Below are 24,231 nucleotides of genomic sequence, written 5' to 3'. Positions count from 1 at the left end.
TTTTCTCTTGGTCTCTGATTTGTGTCTGGCCTCTTTATGAATGATTTAGCTCAGTTGTTTTTTTTGTTCTGTACTGTCTGCCCACTTACTGAACTTTTGACCTTTTGACCCTCTTGTTTGGCCAACCTGTGACCTGCCTGCAGTCCGTTTCAGAGATGTATGAAGGATCTGTCTCTGTGTTGCAGAAAACCTGCATAAATCACAAAGTTTCTTTTTACTCTCAGACAGTCATTTACTGTATTTGATCATCAGAATATCTGCCTAAAGATCCATCTCTTGTCGTGTTCATTGGTGTATGGATTTTGTGACATTTGGATAGCGGCTCCTCGTTTGCAAGCGAGCGAGGAATATGTTAATGACTTTCACTCCTCTTCTCTCGCTCCTTCCCTCTCCGGCTCCAGTTGCTATCTGTGTGCTGTTTTAGAAGGACTCTCACGCGTTATGAGGCAGTCGCTGGGATCTGTGCATTGCTGTGAACGCTTGCCATAAGGGTTCAAAAGTTCACACAACTCCCCAAGGGCTACTGTGCCGCTGCAGATGCTGATAGTCTTTTCTTTCTCCCTCTCTCCTGGCTGCCTTTCTTTCCCTCTCTCCCTTGCTGTTTACACTATTAATCTTGTACACTCTCCCTCACGCACTCACTCACTCGGCCTGCAAGAGAGCGGCTTGAAGGGGGGATTTGGACGTATTTAACCGAAGGGCATCCATCACTTTCATCTCTGGCCTGAAACCCCCACCCCACCTCGTTCTGCCCCCCTCAAAAACCCACACCGGGATTTTTTTTGCCTGCTGGTTCGTTTGCCCTCTGATGCAGCTCCCCTCTCATTTGCTTTGTTTTATTGTTGCGCCGCATATAATTACATCCCTCCGTCGGCTCTGCCTGAAGTCGGCGATGAAACCCAGAGAAAACGGCCGAAGGTAAATGCACGGCCGTTCATCTGTAAGGAGGCGCATAGGCAGAATGCAAAGTGGGGAAAGCAGGGGCAGGGTGGCTCCTAATCTCCCCCAGAGCTGTCAATGTCACAGACAAATAGCAAAACTATCAGATGCGGCGGGTTCACCCAGAGGTGAGTGTTCCCAGGTACCTCCTGCATTCACTCCCTCTCTTTCTCTTCCTTCCTCGCAAATGAGAATTTGATTTTGCCCTCCACTGGAATCCATTCCTGGAGATGGATGAAGTTTCAATGCCAAGCCCAGGTGGCCCTGCTGATTTCTTAGGGAAATAAATGGAGATAGGAGAGATGTGTTGGCCTGTACACAGACAGTGACACTGCGGCGTCCAATACCTCCAGGATCCTTCTGTTTAATTGTTGCTGTAACGAAGCACTTTAAGGTCATTAACATACTTTGGTGTTATTCAAAGATGTTAGGGATGCATCCTTCTTTACGGCGGGATCGCCGGGATGCGCATGCCAAGTGGGACAGGGCTGTGCTGGGCTTGTATGCTGTTAGAAGATTGCTTATCCACAATGGTCATTTTTACCATTGATTTGTAGTGGCCTTTGCTTGCAAGCAGGCTTATGGGAAAGAAATCAGAAACCCTTCGACTGGGAACCAATTTTATTGTAAGCAACTGTAGTTTCATTACAAAAATGCATTTAGATAATTAATTTTAGTATTAATATTCCCCGCTGCACTAATCAAAATTAAATTACATGCTTTTATGAAATATCAGCCTTAAAAAAAACATGATGAAATTGTTCCTGTTCATGTATATCTGACAATTTAGCTTCATTTAATCTTGGCTGCGCTCAGATAAATGGTAAAAAAAAAAAAATAAAGACATGATTTATAAAGCTGATTAATATTGTGGAAGGCATTTATTTTAAAGAGATTATTCCATTAATGTTATTGTTTTTCTGAGTTCTGACTTAAATAAGAAATGTCTCTCTGAATAGGACTTCAGTCATCGATACATAAACCATGTTTAGGTTTGCTGACTATTGTAAAAACCATTTTTAATGCTGTATTTGATTATTTTAATCAAATATAAAATACAAAGAACATTTTAAAATGTTTAGAAATTTAAATAAATTCTTAAAACTCTTTTGTTACTTTACTCCATTACTTTACCCCATTTCTAATTAAAATAAAGAATACATAATTAATAGTTACAGAGGTAATTAGAAATGGCATTTCATTGCTTTATTTAAAAAAAAAAGATTTTCTGGCAAAGAAAGAAAGAAAAGAAAAACTAAATATTAGAAAGCTAAATTATTTTGTCATGACTCACAAATAAATTGTCATATTAAATGTATATCAGAAATATTAAATATTTTAGTTTTAAAATACTTTTAAAGAGACACTGTGAAAAACAAACACATTTTTATCTTGTTTTTATATGGTAAAATCAGTATTTTACTCATGTATCAATTAATTAAAAAATATTACTACTATTATTAATACTGACACTACTGCCATTAAGAATCACAATAATAACAAGAATATGGAATATTTAACCAAAAGATTAAAAATGAATGATAAAACTAAATTATCTGCTCTTTCCAGTGAGTATTTGCTCTGAATTTTGTCACCCAAATTTAATTTCCTGACACTTGTTGCCTGCGCTGTTAATTTAAGAAGCATGTCAAATAGTGACAGCATCATAAAATACTTTATTATTACATATGAGACGTAGTTGAAGATACAATAAAATTTAAGCAGTATGTGTAAAACGGTACTACACTAGTTATAGGTCAAGCAGCACTTCACAACCTACTGATCCTCATTTAGATTTGATTTAAATTATTTGATCAGTAATATAAGATTTATTTATATTGTTTAGATTTTAAAAGTGCAATGATTGCATTTGAAAGGTAAGTGTTTTTTCTTTTATCCTCCCCACTCTGGCCATATCATCAACGATATTATATCACTTATTTTCACAGATATGCCAGCTACTCTGTATGCTCACACTCCTCCATTACCGTTATTTGTAGTGTTATTTCTGTGTTTTCTTTTTGTTTCTGTCGGCGAAAGCAGCCGAAAACCATCCCCAGCGATTAGAGGATCATTGTATCTGCAGTTAAGCATTTGAATAGTGGTAGTAAATCTGGAAAAAGGAAATTTAGGGTCGCTGTAGACGCTGCTCATAGCTGCCCAGGGGGAAGCTGGTGTCACATTGTAAATTTAGGCCCTTAGTGTCTTTAGAGTGGCCGGTCTGAGAACAGAGCGGATTCAAGGCATGACTTGACGTCTACTCCCGTATATAGAAGAAGAGAAAGAAAAACAAGTTTTTTATTAACTGCATCAGATATAATATACCACCACACGATAAAAAAGCAACAACCAACATGACTTAGGTGTGATAAAATATTTACGTGATGATTTTGTCCTGTTAAATGCTTCTCTCTACCACATTAAGGCTGATTTGTTGTTTAATCAGACTGACATCTTCATCTTTAAAGGAAACAAAAAATCCCAAATCCTTTCTGCATAAATTTCTGGTGCCATTAAACATTATTAGACTGTGACACAGTCATCATGCAGCCTGATATAATGCACTGCATGTTTTCTTTGGTTGAAACACATGCATTAGGAGGTCCTAAACATGGTTTATGTATCGATGACTGAAGTCCTAATCAAATAAAGGGAGGGAAGGAGGGCTGAGAAGCCATTGTGCCCTTAACCTCAGTGCCTCTCAGTCTCTCTCCTCCATTCTGACGGCCGCCTTGCTGGAGGGATACACAGCAGAGGCCTCCCACTGTAATGAGGAAAAATGTATCAATTTAGCTCAGTCTGCACACAGATTGAGCACCGGGTGGGTGAAGGTGCACTGAGTGAATCCTTTTTCCTAATCAAGGATGGTATCGAAGAGGATTGCGGTCTCGTTCACCTCGTCTGTAGAATCAGCAGCGTTCCTTCCCGCAGCCCCCCTCAGGGCCGGGGAGCCTCTCGGTGCCTTCTGTTTCACCTCATCAGCTGAGTTCATGCAGGGGTCAGGTCCTGCCCCCTGATGCTGCATTCAATGCAGTACCTCTCACATCGAAAGGCACTGTGAAAGCCCCCCTATACAAGGACTAAAAGCAGAAAGAAAACATATGATAACTTTCTGATCTGATGGTCAGCTTATGCTTCTAGGGGTCACATCTGAACAAGTCAATTTTGAGCAGTGCTAACTGGGGCTAAGTGATATAAAATTCTGATAGGATAACGTTTTTCTAGATCAGATGTTTTGTTTTCATTATATAAATAACATTATTGGGACAATATTGTATCTATTAAATGGGGGAGTCTGTTTGGATGTTCATGTCAAAAGAAAAAATAGACAAGTACTGTATTAATATATTAATTTTCATGAGTTAAATAAAAACACTCTAAATCTTTCTGAACATGTCAACAAGGATTTAAGAAGGTTGTTTTTTGCCCATTTATGATGTTTTTAAATAAAATAGATAAATGAAAACATAAATAATTGCAAATAAGCAACATAAATACTCATAAATACAAGATTAATTGAAGAAAAAGGGTTTATGAAAAGCCTTCTCCAAGCAAAGGAAAAAGAAAATATAACTTTTTGATTTTATTGTCAGCTTTAATTTTTAGGGAGTCACATCTGGACGGACCAGTGTTAAAAGCCAATTTTGGCTGATATTTTCCTAGTAAATGATGCCAAATGTCATTAAATACTGCAAGTATATTGCTTTTTCAGTCAATTGTAATCAAATTTCTTTCTTTCCTATAGTTGAATAAAGTAATTGTGACGTAAATTTGAAGACTAAACAGGTAGTCTGTTTATGTCAGGTCTGGAAAAAGAAAGTATGAGAATGAGAAGTTGACTTCCATTAATAGATTGTCATTAATAATACAAAAAAAGCTGGTTTCCTAAATCACAATCAGATCAACTAACCACAGTGAATATGCCAATGTTGGCTTAAGACTACTGTTCTTTTTAAGCTAAAAGATTTTTGTCGATCCACAAAATAAAATAAAGAATTTATATTAAAATAAAGCACCGTAATAGAACATAAAAATAGGGTCAGGGGTTGTGGAACGTTTCCCCACAGCAAAGGAGCGATAAAATATAATTTTCAGATCTTATAGTCTGCCACAGTAGTACTAAGCCCAGTTTTGACTGACATTTTACAACTAACTGATAAATGCAATGGTGTACTGCCAATATAATTTTTTTTAATTGTAGCTGATGAATATTAGATTAATTAAAGATAAAAAACAAAAAAAGATTTGTGATTCATGAAAGCATTTATTTCATTTTTAATTGTAAATTTTGAACCTATATTTTTTACATTTTAGTGTTTATATTAATGTTCTTCGAATGTATTAGTCTTGATGAATGGATGTAATTTACAATATCCTAGAAATCAGAAAATAAACCAATGTCTTTTAATGTAACGGTTTAGTTATGGTTTCACAGCGTCACACTGCTGTCAACAAGGATCTGCCCAAATTTCTCCTGAAACGTTCTGTTTCAGCATTCAGTGTGGCAGGCATATGCTTGAACTGTAGTTCTCCCAACATTACAGATCTGTATCATAGTCTGTTCACACTGACATTTCTGTTTAATCACACAACAACATATGTTTAGGTCTGGTGTTGTTATTCCCAGACATTTTTTCCAGAGCGAGTAAATGCCTTTACTCTCTCCTAAGTTGCACATATACAGACATATTCGATAAATCAGAAAATGCGTTCCAATGACTCTCGCTTGTCAGATTAAAAGTACCTTTAAAATATAACCTTTAAGCAGGTGTTAAACATACCTTTTATAAAGCCCACATTTCTCTATTAAAAAATATGTTTTATTGGTCTGATGTAATATTCTAATCTTAAATGTGGTGTTTTCATAACCTGTAAGCAGCATATCGCCATTATTAACAGAAATAAAGGCCTTGAAAATTTCAATTTGTGTACAATTAGTATTTATATAATGTTCTTCACTTAACTGAATTGAGTTACTGATATAAATATTCAATAATATTTTAAAAAGGTCATTGATCGTGCTAATAACACAGACTAATTTTTTCTTATTCTTAGATGTTCTTCTGATTATCTTTGTAAACTATTCAAGATTTTAAAAAACAAGACAATCAATTATTTTTAATAATTCCAAAAACTTCTAAGACTTTTACTCTACACAGAATTCCTAACACATTTAAAGCATTATTTGTCTTTTGTTTTGTTGTTTTTTCCTTCAACATTAAATTTTCAGTGGAGAGATTTTGTAATACAGACCATCACATTGATGTACATTTTTATTTTTTCGATTCAGATTGAAATCTAACGGTGTTTGATTAAACTTGTCAAAGCTCATCTATACAGAATAAATTAAAGATAATGTTTTTGGGAATGACGTTGAGGGAAATCTCCAGGTGTTTCCTGTAAGCAGAATGTAGAATATATCTACTTCATGCACCAATCAGAATTGTGTGGCCAATTTTATGATCTCTGGTTTTTGTAAAACTTTGACCTTGACCCAGCCTATCACTGATCATAGCCAATCAAGGGGCAATTAGCCGAATCTTCTCTCTTAAAGATTGACATCTCTGTTATTTATTTATTTTAGGAGCAGATGTGAGTCATTTTTGGCATCACATTTTAGAACAAAAGGAAAATGATTGCAGAAGTCAAATTTCACCTAGCTTTAGCACCTTATATTAGAGGTTAGATCAGCTAACATTAGAAAAAACAGACGTTTCCATGTGTATTTCTATAAGAATGTAGATTCTTACCTGAACTGTGAGATTCCCAAAGGCCTACAACATTCACACACCCAGCACGCTCCATAACAGACAGGTTTAAAGCTGAAACAGATGAAACAGAACAACTTTGTGTGTTTGCTGATTGGAAAAAGGATCAGATTTTTGCCAACTGGCCTGTCAATTTCTTGTCAACTACACACCCCAGATATTGATTTCTTATGAAGACCAGGCAACTTATTCAGTTTAGATATGTTTATGTTAAATGAAAAAGATAGTACAGTGATTCAGACCTATTTCCCTGCAGCAGCTGAATCCTGACAGTGCCTTCTCTCCTATCCTGCTGCCTAAAACACATGCCAAACTCATTTCTGCAGCACCATCAACATCTTCATCAGATTTCAATGCTTTCATAACTTCTTTTTGTTGCAGTATGACCACCGTTGGATCTAATGTAAAACGCGAATCTTCCCACTTGACCATTTTCTTTCCCTTCACTTTGATTCACTCTCCTTCCAGCCTTTGATTGACTTTCAGCCTAACTAAAGTGGATTTTAATGAATACATTAACTCCCTCTGGTCATGCAAACATAAATCAGCTTTTTTCTTGCGGGATCAACTGCTGAGCTCATAACGCCATGCTGAGGGAGTGTGAATAACCAAATGAGAGATGGCGGCACTGGTGAAACCGCTGGGAGCTCAGATGCAATGAGTTTAACACGAGTTCAGAACAGGTCGCTTGCTCCTGGGAACCATCATTTGTCAGGATCAATTAAACACATATTCCTGGTCAATTTCTATTGATTATTTCCTTCCATTTGTAAAGTGGGTGACTCAGGTCTTTTCTTGCTGATGAGCACCGTTAGATTCAGTTAGCATGGACCTGTGGCAACTCCTCACCTAGATTTACGAAACAAGGCACGCCACTCCCAACGTCGCATCTATCTGCCTCTCTATGTTGGTAATTGCACTCAGCTAAATAGGTTATGCTGAAATATCAATAAATTGTCATCAAATTAATGTCAATACCAAAGCTGTGGATGGTGCTAATTAAAACGCAAAAGTGCTGAAAATGAAGCCATGGCATTGCTCTGAATAATTGATAACCCAATTTATGATTTTTATGAAAGACTACCGTCTGTCTGCAGTTCTGATGAGGCCTTAATTAGATGCATTAATGTGTCTCTCTGTGGCTGTACTCAAACTCAAAACTCAAACACCATGATAGTTTTTGGGGGCGTTTAATGCTCTGGATTGCACATTTTTGAATAACAATGCCTCTAAATGCGTGTTAGTGGGTGATTCTAATGGTTAACTTGGCACCAATCAGGTTGTGTTGCTGTTTCAGGAGGGATCAAACACTAACCAGCGGGATGTTTTTATCTCATGCTGCTACCGTGTGGAGGAATCGAGAACTAATGTGTGTGTTTCCAGTTTCACACAAAGCAGAATCCAGGGAGGCCGAGTCACCAGGCGATAAAGCGCTAAGCACACATGAATGTGTAATGTTTATTGACTCTGGCAGATCAGAGTGGTCCTGTGCTGATTTTTTTTAGCTCCTCATCTATTACCTGAGCTCGACCTTTGAGATAAATGAAGAGCGAGGGAAGCAAACAGATGAGGGGATTAGAGGAGAGTCGCAACAGGGAAGTAAGGCCGAAGGGGGAAGGAAAGAAAAAAGACAGACCGCCGGCGGACAAATGAGGTGGAGAAGCGTAATGGTCACTGTTTGTTATGATGTACAGAATCAAGTTCTCTTTGACAAAACAGTCCTTAGCACCTCTGTATTTATAGTGTCAGCGGTCAGTCCATCTACAGAGGTGGGTGGATGATATGTAGGAGTGTTTGTGCTCTTCTGGAATGACCTGCTCATCTGTCAGGACTGCAAACCTGAGCTGCAATGGTATGCTGGATCTCATTTTGTTGTGCAGTTATGCAGATAAAAAAAAACAACAATGAGGATTTGGATGCAGATAAGGGAAAGCATCTGCACCATTTTGCTTTTATGTTTTATTTTATGAATGAGAATCAGAAACACTGGGAAGTTCCTGTGAGTCTAAAGTTGGGGGATGCTCTTTGTTTAAACTAGAACAGCCAGTTGTGGGATGACATGTTTGGTTTTTCACAGCAGTTAAACAGACCCTTTCTGAGTGGGGAGAGGGACTCAGACATTCCCCTTGTCATCCCTGGCCTGAATAGAGGTGTCATGCTGACTTATTTAAATGGTGTTTAAAGTGTTCCTCTATTTCAAGACTTAAAAATGCACCTCTTGCTGTTTCCATGTGGTTTCCTCCCATGTTGACTTATAAATTCAGAGAAACTCAGCTTTGATGGCACATTGAAACTCACTGAAGATGACTCATATGCTGCCCAGGAGTCAGGTTCCTCTCTAAGGTCAAAAAATTGACCAAACATTAAGATAAGGCATTGTCAAGGCTGTCAACGTGATGCTAGAACAAATGCAGCCAAATTTTCTTTGGCTGCATGAAGCAGAGTAGCACAGTATTACCCCTTTCTTGTTTGTTGCAAGTTCATCTGATTACATCTATATTTTTGCTTGAATTTATGTATAAAAATCAAAATTGCACAAAATATATGTCATAGAGGGGGGCGCTGCTGGCTCAGTTGGTAGAATGAGTGCATCATGTGCAGAGGGTATAGACCAATAAATGTGGGTTATTATTTTATTGAACTGTTGGAATTTGATTTATTAACTACATCTTTATAGTACCTGTTATGTTACAGTTTTAGGTGGAATAATGTATTTACAAAATGTGGAATTCAGAATACAGAATATTAACATTTTGGGAAAAAATAAAATTGAATTTGGCTATAATAATTAGAAGACTTTTCAATAAAAAATATGCTTGTAATTTCGCCAAATGTTACACAAAACTGTGTTGAAAAAATGGTGGCTTTTAAGGTTTTTTGGACTGGTTGAAATGAACATTTCAACCAGTCTAAAAAACAAAAACAACTTGCAGGGCTTTATTCATTACCCGTGTACTGCACTAATTACCTTAGGGCTTTTTAAGCTTTGCCACTGTCCTATCATGTTTTCAGAGCGAGGAGTTGTTGGATCCCCACAGGAAGGTTGGTCTCATTAAATTGTTATGTGAGCAGATGAATGGACTGCAGTGTTCAGTAGCACTGTAAATGTATTGATCAAAGTTTCCTGAAGCTTTGCGAGGGATGTATTTGATCTCCACGGTTGGGGAATTTGTATTCTGATGAGTGTACACACATTTCCTTAAGGAGTAAAGGAGATTTAAGTGCATCTTATATGGCGTCAGTCCAGAAACAGTTTATTGACTAACAAATTAGACGACCGAGAGTCATAATTTATAACGATTTCAAAACTTTTGATTTGATAATAATGTTTTAGGACTTGCAGATTTGCACGGTGGTGCAGTTGGTAGCACTGTTGCCTTGCAGCAAGAAGGTCCTGGGTTCAATTCCTGGCCTGGGGTCTTTCTGCATGGAGTTTGCATGTTCTCCCCGTGCATGCGTGGGTTCTCACCGGGTACTCCAGCTTCCTCCCACAGTCCAAAGACATGCCTGCTAGGTTAATTGGTCTCTCTAAATTGCCCTTAGGTGTATGAATGAGTGTGTGCTTGGTTGTTTGTGTGTTGGCTTGTGATGGACTGGCGACCTGTCCAGGGTGTACCCCGCCTCTCGCCCATAGACTGCTGGAGATAGGCACCAGCTCCCCCGTGACCCACTATGGAATAAGCGGTAGAAAATGACTGACTGACTGACTTGCAGATTGTTTTTTCTTTGGATTTTCATTTCAGTATTTATTGGTTTTGTGGCTGTTTCTCTTGTTTCAGCAGATTTAGGCGACATACCTGCAATTGGAGTCCAGGACCTTAGCAACATCTTAAAGCAAGGCTATCTGGAGAAGAAACGAAAAGGTATAACAGAACATGTTCTGTCACTTCACCCATATTATGCAAGTTCATTTATAAATAGTCACGCTTGCTTTGAAATGTTTTCTTCACATCCTTCTTCAGATCACAGCTTCTTTGGCTCAGAGTGGCAGAAAAGATGGTGTGTCCTGAACAACACTGTATTTTACTATTTCGGGAGTGAAAAAGGTTGGTTGGTAACAGCAGGATGCCGCAACATTACAGCTGTACAATGTGAATCAGATAATAGCCTATCATGTGTCCTCTCTACAGATAAACAGCAGAAAGGTTCGTTTTATATCGGTGACTATAGTGTGCAGATGGTGAACAATCTGAGAAAAGACTCCAAAAAAAATGCCTGTTTTGAGTTCACAGCTCCTGGACGGCGAGCCTTCCAGGTCGGTTCATATTATTCACTGTGAAGCCGTCTCATTTTCAGTGCTAACGGTTATTCATGTGATCGCAGCTCTTTCAGATAATTATACTCACATATGCAGAATCATTTTATGAAAACATCTGGAGCAACCTAATAAGAATGTCATATATTTTCACTGTTTTTTTCACCATGAGAAGGAGATGGCAGATAAAACCGATGCCCTGTTATTGACGTCGCCTTGTTGTTTCATTGTCTGAAAAGCCTGAAAAGACCTCAAATATCAACAGCAGTATAACATACTATTTGCATGTATGCCATTGTAATTTGAGGATGACAGGTAACTGTCAACAAAAATGGTAGAAATTTAAAATCTATACAGTTTGGATCTTTGAACTTTTCTTTTGAACTTTATGAAAAAATATATCAAAATAATTTTTTGAAGAATTTTCACTTACAGTCTTATCTATCTGTTTTTGCTCCTATTTGCAAATCTTTATTGTCCCCCTATAAATGTAGCTTTTTTATATTTAAATATATACATGCTATTTATTTATTATCTTTTCAAGATAGATAAATAGATTACTTTTATCCCTTTTTAATTATTTAATGTAGAGATTTTAGTAAGAAAATTTGCACATTTGAAATCATATTTTTTTTTCTAAAGACTATATTTTCTAAATGCAACATATTAGTAAACATTTAAATAAATGTTTATGCACTTTAATATCAATAAATCGGGCTTTTTTTTGTTAAACATTTTGTTAGAACATCACATTAATATTTAGATATTAGAATGTATCCTAATGATTTAGATATGATTTTTAAGGTGGTATTATTTCCACTCCCCTTGCAGTTCACAGCCAGCAGCCCTCAAGACGCCCGAGAGTGGGTGGACCAAATTACTTTTGTTCTGAGGGGTAAGCCATCGTCTCCTTGTATGTTTTCCTGTATCTTTGTGATGTCTTGTGTAAAACCATTCTCCGTTAGTTTTTTTCTTCAACTATTTTCAGGTTGTAAAGCGTCACAGCATAGGGAAAATGTAATAACAGCAGTAACGATTGAATAAAATTTATTTTAGCTGACGTTTTAAAAGGTTGATAAGAAAATACATCTGAAGGATAAATCTAGCATGTTTTTCCCCATCTGAGTTGTTATTGTGTTTCCTTGGTGCAAAAAGGTCAAAAGTCCGTGGGAGCTCTTTATCATCTCTTACTGAAAAGCAGCCAATCTGTCACTAACTACATAAGCAGACACAGTCCTGTATTCTCTCATTTGACTTGTCAACCTACAGTGTGATGTGCATCCTTGTGTCCCTCTAGTTTTTCTCCACCCCCTTCAACTACACCTCCCACTACCCTCCTACTGAATTCCAGCTTACAGGAAATTGATTGGTAGATGTTCTGGTTATCCTCCAGTGACATTGATTTCTGCTTGGCTGCTGCTGGATGGTGGAGGATCTGATACCCCATGTTGCAGCAGCCAGTCGCTTGCAATGAGACAGCTCCTCTATCTGAGTGAGCACTTGCATCTCCAGCTCTCTAAAATGGGCTCGGGCTGACCATCTGTGTGCGGGAAGTAACAGACACTCTGCAGTTTGTCCTACGTCCTCCAAACATAGTTTTGCTCCAAAATCTAGTCTGGTATAAAAGTATAAAGATGATTTTCACCTATGAATATACCTGAAAACACATCAGTAGACCTTTCTTGTCAAAATGCACTTAGATGTTTATGTTTTCCCGCTGTTTATGTTTAATTGGAAACCTTTTATGTGAAGCACCAGGGGGCCCAAGGGTACAATGGTCACCTCTTTAAATTTGTTTGTCCCCTTTCTGATCTCCCCAAAAAAATACAAATGTCAAAAACTGTTCCTTAAATCATCTTATGTCAGTATTATTTCTGCCTTTTTTCATTAATCTCTTTAAAACAAATCTCAGACTTAATCAAAATTACAAAGCATTCAATCACTTTCAGAATTCAACCCTTTCAATGCCAGTTTATTTACTTCAATCAATCAAACTTTGTTTATAGCACACTTTGTATGCAACCAAGTGCAGCCCAAAGTCCTTCACAGAGCTTGAAAAGGGACATAACACCACAAGAGACATGATCAAACTATGTAAACAGACAAACAAAACATAATAATTAATACTGATAATAGATTATAAAGAATTAAAAGAAAGAAAGATGATTAATAAATACAATGTATAAAAACACTAAAAAAACAAAGAGTTAAAGGGGACATATCAAGCTTTTATCTCCTTCCCTTTCACACTTAAATCATTCAGTTGTGGTCTTTATAAAGTGGAACGGTAATGCTTTGGTCTGGATTCCTTGTTATTGTAGCTCCACAGGACCCGGCCAGGGATGTATTCAACTCCCACCTCTGGGAGAGCTCTGACCAGATTCCGGGGGAGGTTGGAGACATAGAATCCAAATGGACTATGTTCTCCGTCTCTATTGTGGCCATAAGGTCTGCTGGGGTGGACACCAGCAGTAAGGACATCCTTTCAAGCTGAAGAAGTAGTCCTATCGGATGTAGTTGGCTTGTAGTATTGGTGAAGCAGTGCTTCACAAATACTGTTTGCAGTAGGGGTAGGGAGCTGCTGACATCGACGGGGGACATTATCGAATGGTGAAAGGAGTACTCCGGGGATTTCCTCAATCCTGCCGTCACGCCTTCCCTGGTGGAAGCAGAGACTGAGGACTCTGAGTTGGACTTGTTTATCACACAGGCTGAAGTCGCTGAGGTGGCCAAAATGCTCCACAGTAATGGATGAAATCTGCCCTGAGTACCCCAAGTCTCTAGATGTTTTGGGGCTGTCATGTCTGACACGCCTCTTCAACATTGTGTTGCGGTTGAGGAAATGCCTTTGGACTGACAGACCGGGGTGGTGGTCTGGAAGGGGGACCGGAGGGTGTATTCCAGTTAGAGGGGGGATCACACTCGTCATCCTCATCCTATGCCAAGGTGTTGGAGAGGAGAGTCCAGCCAATAGTCAAACCTCGGCTTCAGGAAAGGCAGTGTGTTTTTCGTCCCGGCCATGGAACACTGGACCAGCTCTACACCCTCTACAGTGAACATGTAGAACATTACCAATCAACATGTGCTTTGTGGACCTGGAGAAGGCATTTGATCGTGTCCTCCCTCATGATGCCTTGTGGGTGGTGACCCTTTATTAGGGGCCATCCGGTCTCTGTACAAGCGGAGCAGGAGGTTGGTCCACATTGCTGGCACAAAGTCGGACCCGTTCCCGGTGCATGTTGGACTCCTGCAAGGGTGCCCTTTGTCACCGGTCCCGTTCATAACTTTCATGGACAGGATTTCTAGGCACAGCCAAGGGCCAGAAGGGGTCTGGATTAGGGACCAGTGGATTTCGTTTCTTCTTCACTGTAGATGATGGGGGGGGGATAAATCACTGAATTGTGTGGGTTAATACACCCAACAACCAAACATTTAGACTTATCCACTTCCAGCATTGGCATACTTGAGCTTGGACTACAAAATCGCAGCGAGAAGAATTGTTGGGATTATGAATCTGAGAATATTATTTAATATTTAATATTAATATTTTAATATTTTATCAAATAATATTTCGGTCGGTTAAGGGTTGTCCTGTGAATACCAGCCCGGTAAGGCACTGGTAATAGGACAAAATAGAAAGGTGTGAGACGAGCTCCGACATTATTGAACAGCATAAACTCTGCACACACACAGAATGAATTCACACAATTTCTTAAAATACAAGAATTTATTAACAAAAATAAGTCAACTCAAAGTCAAACATATTTCAATCAACAAACTCTTTATTATGCTAAAACAATCCAACTAAACTACCAAGCAGAATTAAAGAATAACGAAGACTAATGGGCTATGTACAATATAAACAAGTTGATCAAAGATAATTGAAAATCATGACCAAAAGAGTGATGCAACATTACCATGCAATGTTTATGTTTGAGAACCAATGATTATCTTGAAGAATCTGGAAATGAAGTTAAGTTAGTCTTGGAACCAACTCGGGCAATAATCAGCAAACGTTTAGACAACCATTCACAATGCAAGATCAGATAAAATATTATTTTAATAAAATAATGTTTTAAATAATGATCTGCTGAATAAAACCAACCTTCTGGATGACCATTTCTCAACAGTGTCTCATTAGCTGCCTATATTTATTGAAATAATATTTGAAGAAATATTATTAAGGGAATATTTTGGAAAGAGCCAAATCTTTCTGGAGAAATTGTGGTTAATGGTGTTTACTTAGTTGTCAAATTTAGTAAAATGATGTTAGGGACACATTATTTACTGGATTTAAAACTAAACCTTTCTGGGTAAATATTATTTAGCAGCAAGCACATGTCCTTAGCTGTTAGCAGTCAAGCTAACAAAGAAGCTGCTAGCTTAGCACCAGATTCAAACCCACACCTTTAAAAATACCGTTAATAAAAGGGTTAAAATGCATAAATGATAAATCTTCTGTTTAAAATCACCCTTCAAGTAAAGTTTGTCTTAACTTTAAAAACACACAAAGAACACAACCTGAGCACGTGTGCTGCAGATATTCTGCTAGCACCAAGATAGCTGAGTTCAACACAAACAAAACCAAACTTCATAAAATGAAAAACATTTACATCATTTCAATCTAAATCACTTCTATATTATTCTGCTCTGCCCTAACCTAACCTCTGGCCATGCTGAGGAGTTGTCCGGGTGACGACGAAGTTTGAAGAGGGTATCCACAGTGAACAATGGTTAGTTACAGCTAACCTCCTTAGCTGTGGGGAGTGGCGGCTGTTCTGTTGGCCAGTCTATGAAAAAACAGTTAGCTTCTAGCTAACCTTCGTGGCTGTGGATGAAAGACGGCCCGTTCTGTCCGCTAACCACACTGCACGTTACCGTTACCACAGTGATGGGGTCTCTGCTGTCTTCCTTCCAGACTGGGAGACCGCTCCGCTCGGCTTCATAGAGACCGCTTCTCTGTAGGGAACTTCTCTGGGACAGTTTGCTTCTGCAGGCCTCAGAGAGAAAGTAAGCAATTCTTACACCTTATATTCCCCATTCATGAATGAAAATACCAGATACACAGACAGTATTTCATTCGTACTTAACTTTGCATATGATCGATGATCGTATGACATCCTTGGATCCAGTTGAAGAGTTTATGTCTGTTTGCCAGCAAAAAGACATCCGCGCGCTTGTCTCCCCTATCCGGTCCCTTTCGAAGGCCGTGTGGAAGAGGTCGGCTTGTTGGAGAGGGGGTGCTCTTATTCAGACAGTGGCATCATGGGAAGTCTGCTGCTACCCCCCTTTTCTCAGTTGCTGGAAGTCAGTTAAATGATATTTATTTTGAAAGTTCCAGAAGAGTCCGTACCGGAGTTTAATGTTGAAATCCATGGCTGGGTCCCAACAGAATTCAGACACGCGAATTCGTCAGCCAGAAGTGCATGACCTTGTTAAGTTGTTCCACAGCAAATACTGTGATGTAACAGCTCAAAAAACTTAATGGAGGATAGAGAAAACTGAACGGAATGAAAAATATGACCCAAACAGAATATAAAGATATCTACACAGCACCTGGAAAGACTAAATTAAACTGTTCTGCACTCCTACAGACTCCAAGTACACCACAAAACGTATTTAGAGCTAAAAAAGTGGATTCTGCATGATATGTCCAAATTAAAACAGCAGTTGGCCAACTAATACCAGCATGTCTCTAAAGCTTGCAAACCAGTGAGATTGCACAGCCAAACGGCCAATTAATTAATTAGCAACTTTTGACTTGAAATGCTCCTAATATCAGTCTAAAAGGAACAGAACAGCAAAAGGTATAATATTCTGAGCAGAAAGCACTTAAAAACTACTGCTGAATTTATTTGTTCAAAAGTTTTGCTTAAGTCTGTGTGTCAAAGTCAAACAATGGTTAAAATATGTTATAGGGTGAAATATTATAAATATTACAATGCATTTTTTTGGCAATAGTAGCAAATAGATATCTCTTTCTTCTATTAAATGAAATCAGCTGGATCACCATGTTTCTCCTTTCTTCAAAGATCTCAGCTCCAACGTCATCCCTGTTGATGACGATGAGATTGAGGATGAGTATGATGACATCGAGGGCGTGGTCAGCCCGCCTCCTCTATCAATGGCTCAGGCCTCACAAGCCAGCAAGGAAATAGGAAGGCAAGAAACTCATGAGCATGAAGATGACGAAGATGACATCTATGAGGCCATTGGTGATGAGCAAGACGGTATGAAAATATGGTTACTGTGCACAGAAACACACAAACACACTCATTAAAATGCTGTGATATAGAACATTTTTGATATTACTTGGTTTTTGAATGTGGACCACAGGAGTTTTGTTCGCATTTCAACTCAGTCGCTCCATTCTGTTTGTTTGTAGCGGTACACAAAATTTTCACCGCAATCACAAAAGTAAAAAACATAACTCTTGCACTAAAATAAGACAAATTAGCATTTTTGTTAATGTATTAAAGCACACACAAAATACTGGAAAAAGAGGAAATACAATTGTATGCAATTTTACTCGTATGGCAACGCGGGAAGATCTAAAAGACTAGCCAGAGAAACTCTTCTGGTGAATTATGGTACAATTTGTATCCAGTACGAGGTGAAGATTGACCTCATGACCTGCAGCTAGACCAATTGAAAACATTAATACTGGGAAAGAAGGAAGGAAGGAAGAAAGAAAGAAAGAAAGAAAGGTCAGAGGGGAAAATTTCACATTTAATCACACAATGATATAAAATTTTGTTAACTATATTTCATAAGCTAAACAAAATATCTACAGATGCATAGACTATGTCTACATCTAAATTGCATATTAGTCGAATGACTATTACTAAAACTAAAAAGATTGTTAAAGGGTTTTTACTGAACTACATCAAGTTATATGCTCATAGCTTGATCCTGCTTTCAGGACTAACACATTGTTAAATATAACTTAAGTTTGAGTACTTCAGTCCTATAAGATAGAAACAGTTTATAAACATTCAGCATTGAAATGCACTGATTTGTAAGGCTCTGGTAGTTGTTGAAGGTATTATTTAAATAAAGAGTCTTTATTTTCTAATCCCAAAACAGCTTGACAACTACATTAAATGTACAATATCAGGTTTGGACTGGTATGTCACAAGGTGTCATCTACAACAGCATATTTCATAACTTTGTGGTTATGCTCCTAATAAACAGTTGCATGGTAGGTCAAACACAATACAACACCAGTTAACTGCAATAAAATGATTTCTGGTTCATGCACATTGTGAAGATCCAGCAAGGCTCTGGCTATGTTTGCTTGTCCTTTGTGTGGCACCGGTATTTTACCCTTTCAAATCTATTGTAATAAGAAGGAAGAGTGCATAGTGCTAATATCAACAGAGAAACAGAAATAATTCAGATATTAAAGCACAATAAGAATAAATGGATGAATATGTCAAATAATGCATTACACCACCATGTCTCTGAGTAATCAGCATTTATTTTTTAGTATTTGATAAATTATAATGCAGTATAGCTTATTAATTCAATATTAATCATTACTATCACAAAACAACATAATTTTCCTCCATACAGTATTGTTCATCAAATTACCACCACTACTACATAATCTGACTGCAGATACATAATGTCAGGGACAAAGCCGGTACCTTTTCAAGTTAGTTTCATAGACTCTCCTTTTGCGGTCAGTTTCTGGGGGGTGGCTGTGTCGGTCAGCCTCAAGGTAGGGGCCCAATCTGGGTTGGATCTGTCATACAAGTCTGCAGGTTTGCCTTCACATATTTTACAGCAACCAGTTCAATACACTATTGACTGAAAAAACAGCGTCGCAATTTGATTCTTGTTTGAAATATTTAAAAATGTCTTTACTGCTAATAAAGTGATCAGAGCAAATCTGTGCTGTATTTGATGGCTTGTGTTTCCTCTGGATATTAGCCAGTCACACTCGTTGATGCTCGATGCTTAGTTGCATTGTTTGCTTAGAGTTTGTTTAGTGTTTGAATAGTACGTGTGGCACTTAGTTATTGAGGTAGGAGGCCATCAAAACTGCCAATGAATGAATAATAAAACTACAATAAACATACATATTCAGTTTAATGTTACAACTTTTTACATGCAGTAACCATATTGGGTTCAGGGTTTGGGCTGCTTAAAGATGTCATACCTGCTTGTGTTTTTGTTATATTACCTGGTCTAGTCCTTTGTTTTCTGTCTCCCTGCACCCCAAGACCACACCCGTTCTGTGTTTTCCCCTGATTGTCTTGTCACGTTTGTCATTGGTTCCCCCTGCTGTTCAGTTTTTGTATTTAAGCCCGTTTGTTTCCTTTGTTCCCCAATGGTTCCTTATGTTATGTGTATGTGCGATCTCATGTGTTGGCTACTCTGTCTGTGTCCTGCCATGGATAATAAAGACTCATCGTACCTGAAAACCTCAAGTTTCAGGAGTTCTTCCCTGCATTTTGGTCCATCAAAAACCCACTTTATGACAGAAGGAACCAGCCAATGGGACCAAGCGGGAGGAATGGTGAGGGAGTGGTGAGATTCTGGTCAAATTATTTTTCCACCTTGCTACCTCTCCCAGCTCCCCATGGAGGAGGCTGGAGATAGCTGGCAGCCTCCAAGACTGGCTCGAGGCGACGAAGGATTTTTTTCCTGATCCTCGGATTCACCACATCATTGAGGCCGAGCGACAAAGGGCCCTGGGAGAAATCTCCGCTTCAATGAGGAGGCCTCCTGCCCCCTCCTCCGCTCGCCTCTTCACTGAAACTGGAAGCGGCTTTCCAGCTCATGGTTTAGCTCCTGATCAGCCATCGCCGCTGCTTCCGACTCCTAATCCTGTTCCTGGTCCTGTTCCGGAGGGGTTCATGGATGAACCGCCTCCACACCCCGATCCTGTTCATGGATGAACCGCCTCCACACCCCAATCCTGTTCATGGATGAATCGCCTCCACACCCCAATCCTGTTCATGGATGAACCGCCTCCACACCCTGATCCTGTTCCTGGCTCTGTTCCGGAGGGGTCCCAAGCCGAGCCGCCCTCACACTTTGTTCCTGTGTGTGAGGGGCTCGTGGATGGACTGCCTCCACTTCCTGCTCCTGTTCCCGGTCCTGTCCTGGAGGGCTCCGAGGACGAACTGCCTCCATCCCTGGTTCCCGTTCCGGAGGAGTTTGTGGAGGACCTGTCTTCACTTCCTGTTCCTGTCCCTGAGGGGTGTGAGGATGCACCCTCTCCACCTACTGTGTCTCAGCAGCTCCGCCGCAGATCTCCACGGTCTCGCCGAAGGCCCCAGCGGTTTCTGCCCCTATGTCGCCAGCAAGCTGATCGCCGGATTGGCCAGGGACGGTCCGCTGATCGCTGAATCTGCCGGGGATGGTCACCGGGCTGGCCGCCTGAACTCTGGATCTGCCGGGGACGGCCTGGTCTAGTCCTTTGTTTTCTGTCTCCCTGCACCCCAACCCCACACTTGTTCTGTGTTTTCCCCTGATTGTCTTGTCATGTTTGTCATTGGTTCCCCCTGCTGTTCAGTTTTTGTATTTAAGCCCGTTTGTTTCCTTTGTTTCCCGCTGGTTCCTTATGTTATGTGTATGTGCGAACTCGTGCGTTGGCTACTCTGTCTGTGTCCTGCCATGGATAATAAAGACTCATCTTACCTGAAAACCTTGAGTTTCAGGAGTTCTTCCCTGCATCTTAGTCCATCAAAAACTCACTTTATGACAAAAGACCTTTGAGCTTCCAGTTCAGAATCCTTACTTTAGGGGAAGTTTCAGATGAACTGGTAAATGTCCACTTCCAAGTATAAATGGAAGACACCTTGACCATATTACACTGGTGTTTTGACATAAACTGGAGCATATTCAGGATGAGTGTGACATCATTCCTGGAAAACACAGTAGCTCAGATGGTAGTGTAACCAGTGGGTTGTTGGTTCTAACCCCTGCTCTGTCTGTTTAAGTCGTTGTGTCCTTGGCCAAGACACTTCATCTGCCTTGCCTGCTAATGGTGGTCAGAGGGCCCAGTGGCACCGCTTGTATGGCAGCCCTACTTCTGTCAGTCTCCCCCAGGTCAGCTGTAGCTTACCATTGTCAGTGTGTGAATGTGTGGATGAATGGGAGGATGATTATAGTGTGTAGCACTTTGTAGTCCACCCCCCAAAATATTATTGAACTGAACAAACACAGCAACTTCCAGATATTAAATATGTCACTTAGAGATGTCTCAGGACTGTCTTAGTTTACAAAATGAAGTATTGCAAAGTACAGCTAGTGCACCTGAAGTATTTATATCTTTTTTTCATTTGTGAATTTTTAGTGATGTTTACTTGTCAGGTTTATTGGTATCCTGTGTGCAGCTGCACAGGATACCAGTGAAGCTGATAGTGAAACTGACGGCTTGCGTGTGTTTGCTATTATTAACTGTTAATGTCAATCCTTACATCCTTCTCTGACATTAGTGGCCTGGATGTTTACTACGCACAAAGAATTGTTTTTATAGTGCATTTTTTAAATCTTTGCATTTCGGTGAATTCCTGCATTGGAAATATAATTGTTTCGTTCTATTTTTTATTATAATTGCTCAGTTGCTGAAAAGGAAATGCACATCTGGGTATCTGATTTAACTTCCGTTTTGTTAAGTTGAACTGTAGCAAAATATCTCTCAAATAGACTTCATATTCCAACATAAATTCCATAAATCTATTGATCAGTATGAGATTTCTAATGGCTTGTTTTTTAGTATACATTATAAGATTGCCTTATAGTTAAAACAGATGCCAGTTATATGAGAACAGCATGTGTTAAAACATATTGACACCCATAACAAATCATTCTGTCCATCAGATCAGATTTAGGCCTGTGTCATAGTTCATCCTGTTGCTCTTTATTAAAATGCCATATAATAGGAACCTGACTAAAATCCATTTAAAAAGAGCAGAAATCAGTGGGTAAGTGAAGCACCTCAGGTGTCTTTTTATTACCACCCAAACTGATCTGTCGTTTAATATCAACACAAATAAGCTTGTCTATGCTAGTGTGGTTGCTGCAGGGGTGCACAGGACAGGAGAACATGTGAAATGCTCTTCCTCTTTGTCTTGTAGCAGTTTGGAAATGCTCTGTCGTACAATGTCCAATTAGCTAATGTTGCCTGGCAACAAATAGCCTCCAGTTCAATCCCTTAAGCAGAGTTTTGGGCTAAAATTGCCTAGCAACAGTAGTTTAGCAGAAAGGAAGTAAAAACTGCATCCCTAAGGCCTTGAAATAGTTCTTAATACCTCGTGTTTAATAGAAATTGGATTTTGAGTGACGGGTCCCTAGGAAAAGTGTGTGCGGCTTTGGGGGGGGGAGTGTGGGGGGGGCTACAAGATCCCAGGAAGGACAAAAGAGGCGATCTGATCTTCCCAGTGCCGTCGTCCATCACTGTTCCTATTAAATAAGATACATCAAGATTCTGTTTCGCTCAGTGAGTACATTACCTTTGCCAAAATCGCTGGTGAAAGGGAAATCAGTCTTCAGATTGTCACGCCGCCGTTCAAAGCCATCTGGGAAGAGGTAGAGACCCTGACCACAGATGGCATATCGAATGACGAGCTCTTTCGTTCACTTTCTCACCCCCAAAGGTTATCAATCACTGCTCCACTCTGCACTCACCAACAGCTTTTACACAGTGATTATAGACCGGTAAATTATTAAAATCTCCACTAATCAGGACTGCAGAGGAGAAGAGCCAATGGGAATAGGAATATTCCTTTGCTAAATCAAAAGACAACAGCACCAATTTATAAATCTACAAATCAAGGGCTTTCTTTCACATTCTTTCATTGAAGCTGTTAAATCAAAGATAAGAAAAGAAAGATTCTGCAGAATTGTATCGTTCAGGCAGACTGCAGGTCCATGGTGGCATTGGCCTCTAGAGCTGATGACTAATTTTATTGACTGGAAAATTAAATCACTTTAATGTAGAAACCATCAAGCCGTAGCAGCGGCTGCTCAGTGGTATGATGCTCCTCTTTGTCCCGCTTGAGGACTTCTAAACAAATGTTTAGAAAGAAAGCAAATCAAATTAAAATGACTCCTCGTATAGTAGAAAAAGAGAATATTGTGACTTTCTGCATTCAGAGACTCAAACTAAACTCACAGCCAGAAGTTTTGTCTGGGTGTGTGCTTGTGTGTGTGTGTTTGATCTCTGGTTCTCTTCCTGGAACGGAGAGGCGCAGATCGTGCTGGAAGGTGGATAGTGTTGCTGCGTTGTGGCCTCGCTGTCAGCCCTCTTCTGTGCACGATGGATGTGGGAGACGGGGGCAGGCGTATCACTGTGTCTCAGAGCAGACCACCGGGGGCCACGCCCCACAGTCAAAGAAACATCCACCTCTGTGTGATTTAAAGACGGCCTCTGCTTCTTTTACTTTTCTGTTCGGTTCTCATCATACATACTGATCCTGAATTAAGACCACAGTCTCGTTAAAGAAAAAAAGTCTCATGAGAAGATCCATCATAGATGTGCTAGAGACTTCATTTTTTGTTTGTGTGTTTTGTAATTATCCTCGTCAGAATGATCAGTTATATGTATAATCATCACAGTCATAGCAGTATGATATACCTTATTATCCTTGTTTATATTTCAGCTTTGATTTTCCAACATTTTAGAGTTTCCATCCCTCACTCTTGTCATAATCGTATCCAGAAGACAGATGAAACTAATATTTTCTTATTTTAGCTCTATTAATAATTTCCCATAAATATGTGTTGCAATAAATAGGACTTAGCAGATTTTTTTTTTAAATATTATGAAACTATTAGAGTCTAATACTCCAGTTACTGGCAAAAAAATTAATGACATCAAATCAATAAATGAAATAAACCGAATAAAGACGGATGCAGCAATCAGACCTTTCCTGACAAAGATTTTTTACTTTGAGGTCTATTGAATCTCCCCACCTGCCCTCAAGGACTGTTACACATAAAAGAGAAATGAATGTGCAGCAGGTTCTCTCTGAACTCTAATGTGTATCAAAGCACCTGCTGTTGATCCTAGTTTTTAGGCCGAAAATTGTGGAAGCATTTTGTTTTGATGAATGCATTGAATGGGGATATTAAATTCTTATGTTTAATCTTTAGACCTGCTGATAATCAATCACTGGTTAGGGGAAAATTGTCAGATACAAATTCCTTAATATTGTCATTTATTCACTACATAGATGTTGCATTCTGATCAATAACAACCTATGCAAGGCCATTATTTTGTATCTAAATTTGAAGGAGGGTGAAAATATTTTT

General features: G+C 39.2%; 1 protein-coding gene across 2 annotated transcripts in view; it reads left to right on the top strand.

Annotated features, from left to right (window-relative positions):
* Nucleotides 1–24,231, top strand: part of skap1 (src kinase associated phosphoprotein 1) — a 51,371-nt gene that overhangs the window by 11,781 nt on the left and 15,359 nt on the right. The window contains exons 5-9 of one of the 2 annotated variants that reach the window (XM_047376441.1): nt 10,490–10,570; nt 10,670–10,753; nt 10,838–10,962; nt 11,794–11,857; nt 16,995–17,192. In XM_047376441.1, coding sequence (XP_047232397.1) covers nt 10,490–10,570; nt 10,670–10,753; nt 10,838–10,962; nt 11,794–11,857; nt 16,995–17,192 — 552 coding nt within the window. Of the gene's footprint in view, nt 1–10,486; nt 10,571–10,669; nt 10,754–10,837; nt 10,963–11,793; nt 11,858–16,994; nt 17,193–24,231 lie in introns of both variants that reach the window. The other variant, XM_047376440.1, reaches the window with a different exon arrangement.

Source organism: Girardinichthys multiradiatus, chromosome 10, assembly GCF_021462225.1.
Source record: "Girardinichthys multiradiatus isolate DD_20200921_A chromosome 10, DD_fGirMul_XY1, whole genome shotgun sequence".
In the NCBI taxonomy this organism is placed as follows: domain Eukaryota; kingdom Metazoa; phylum Chordata; class Actinopteri; order Cyprinodontiformes; family Goodeidae; genus Girardinichthys; species Girardinichthys multiradiatus.
This window is presented reverse-complemented; position numbering and strand designations above follow the sequence as displayed.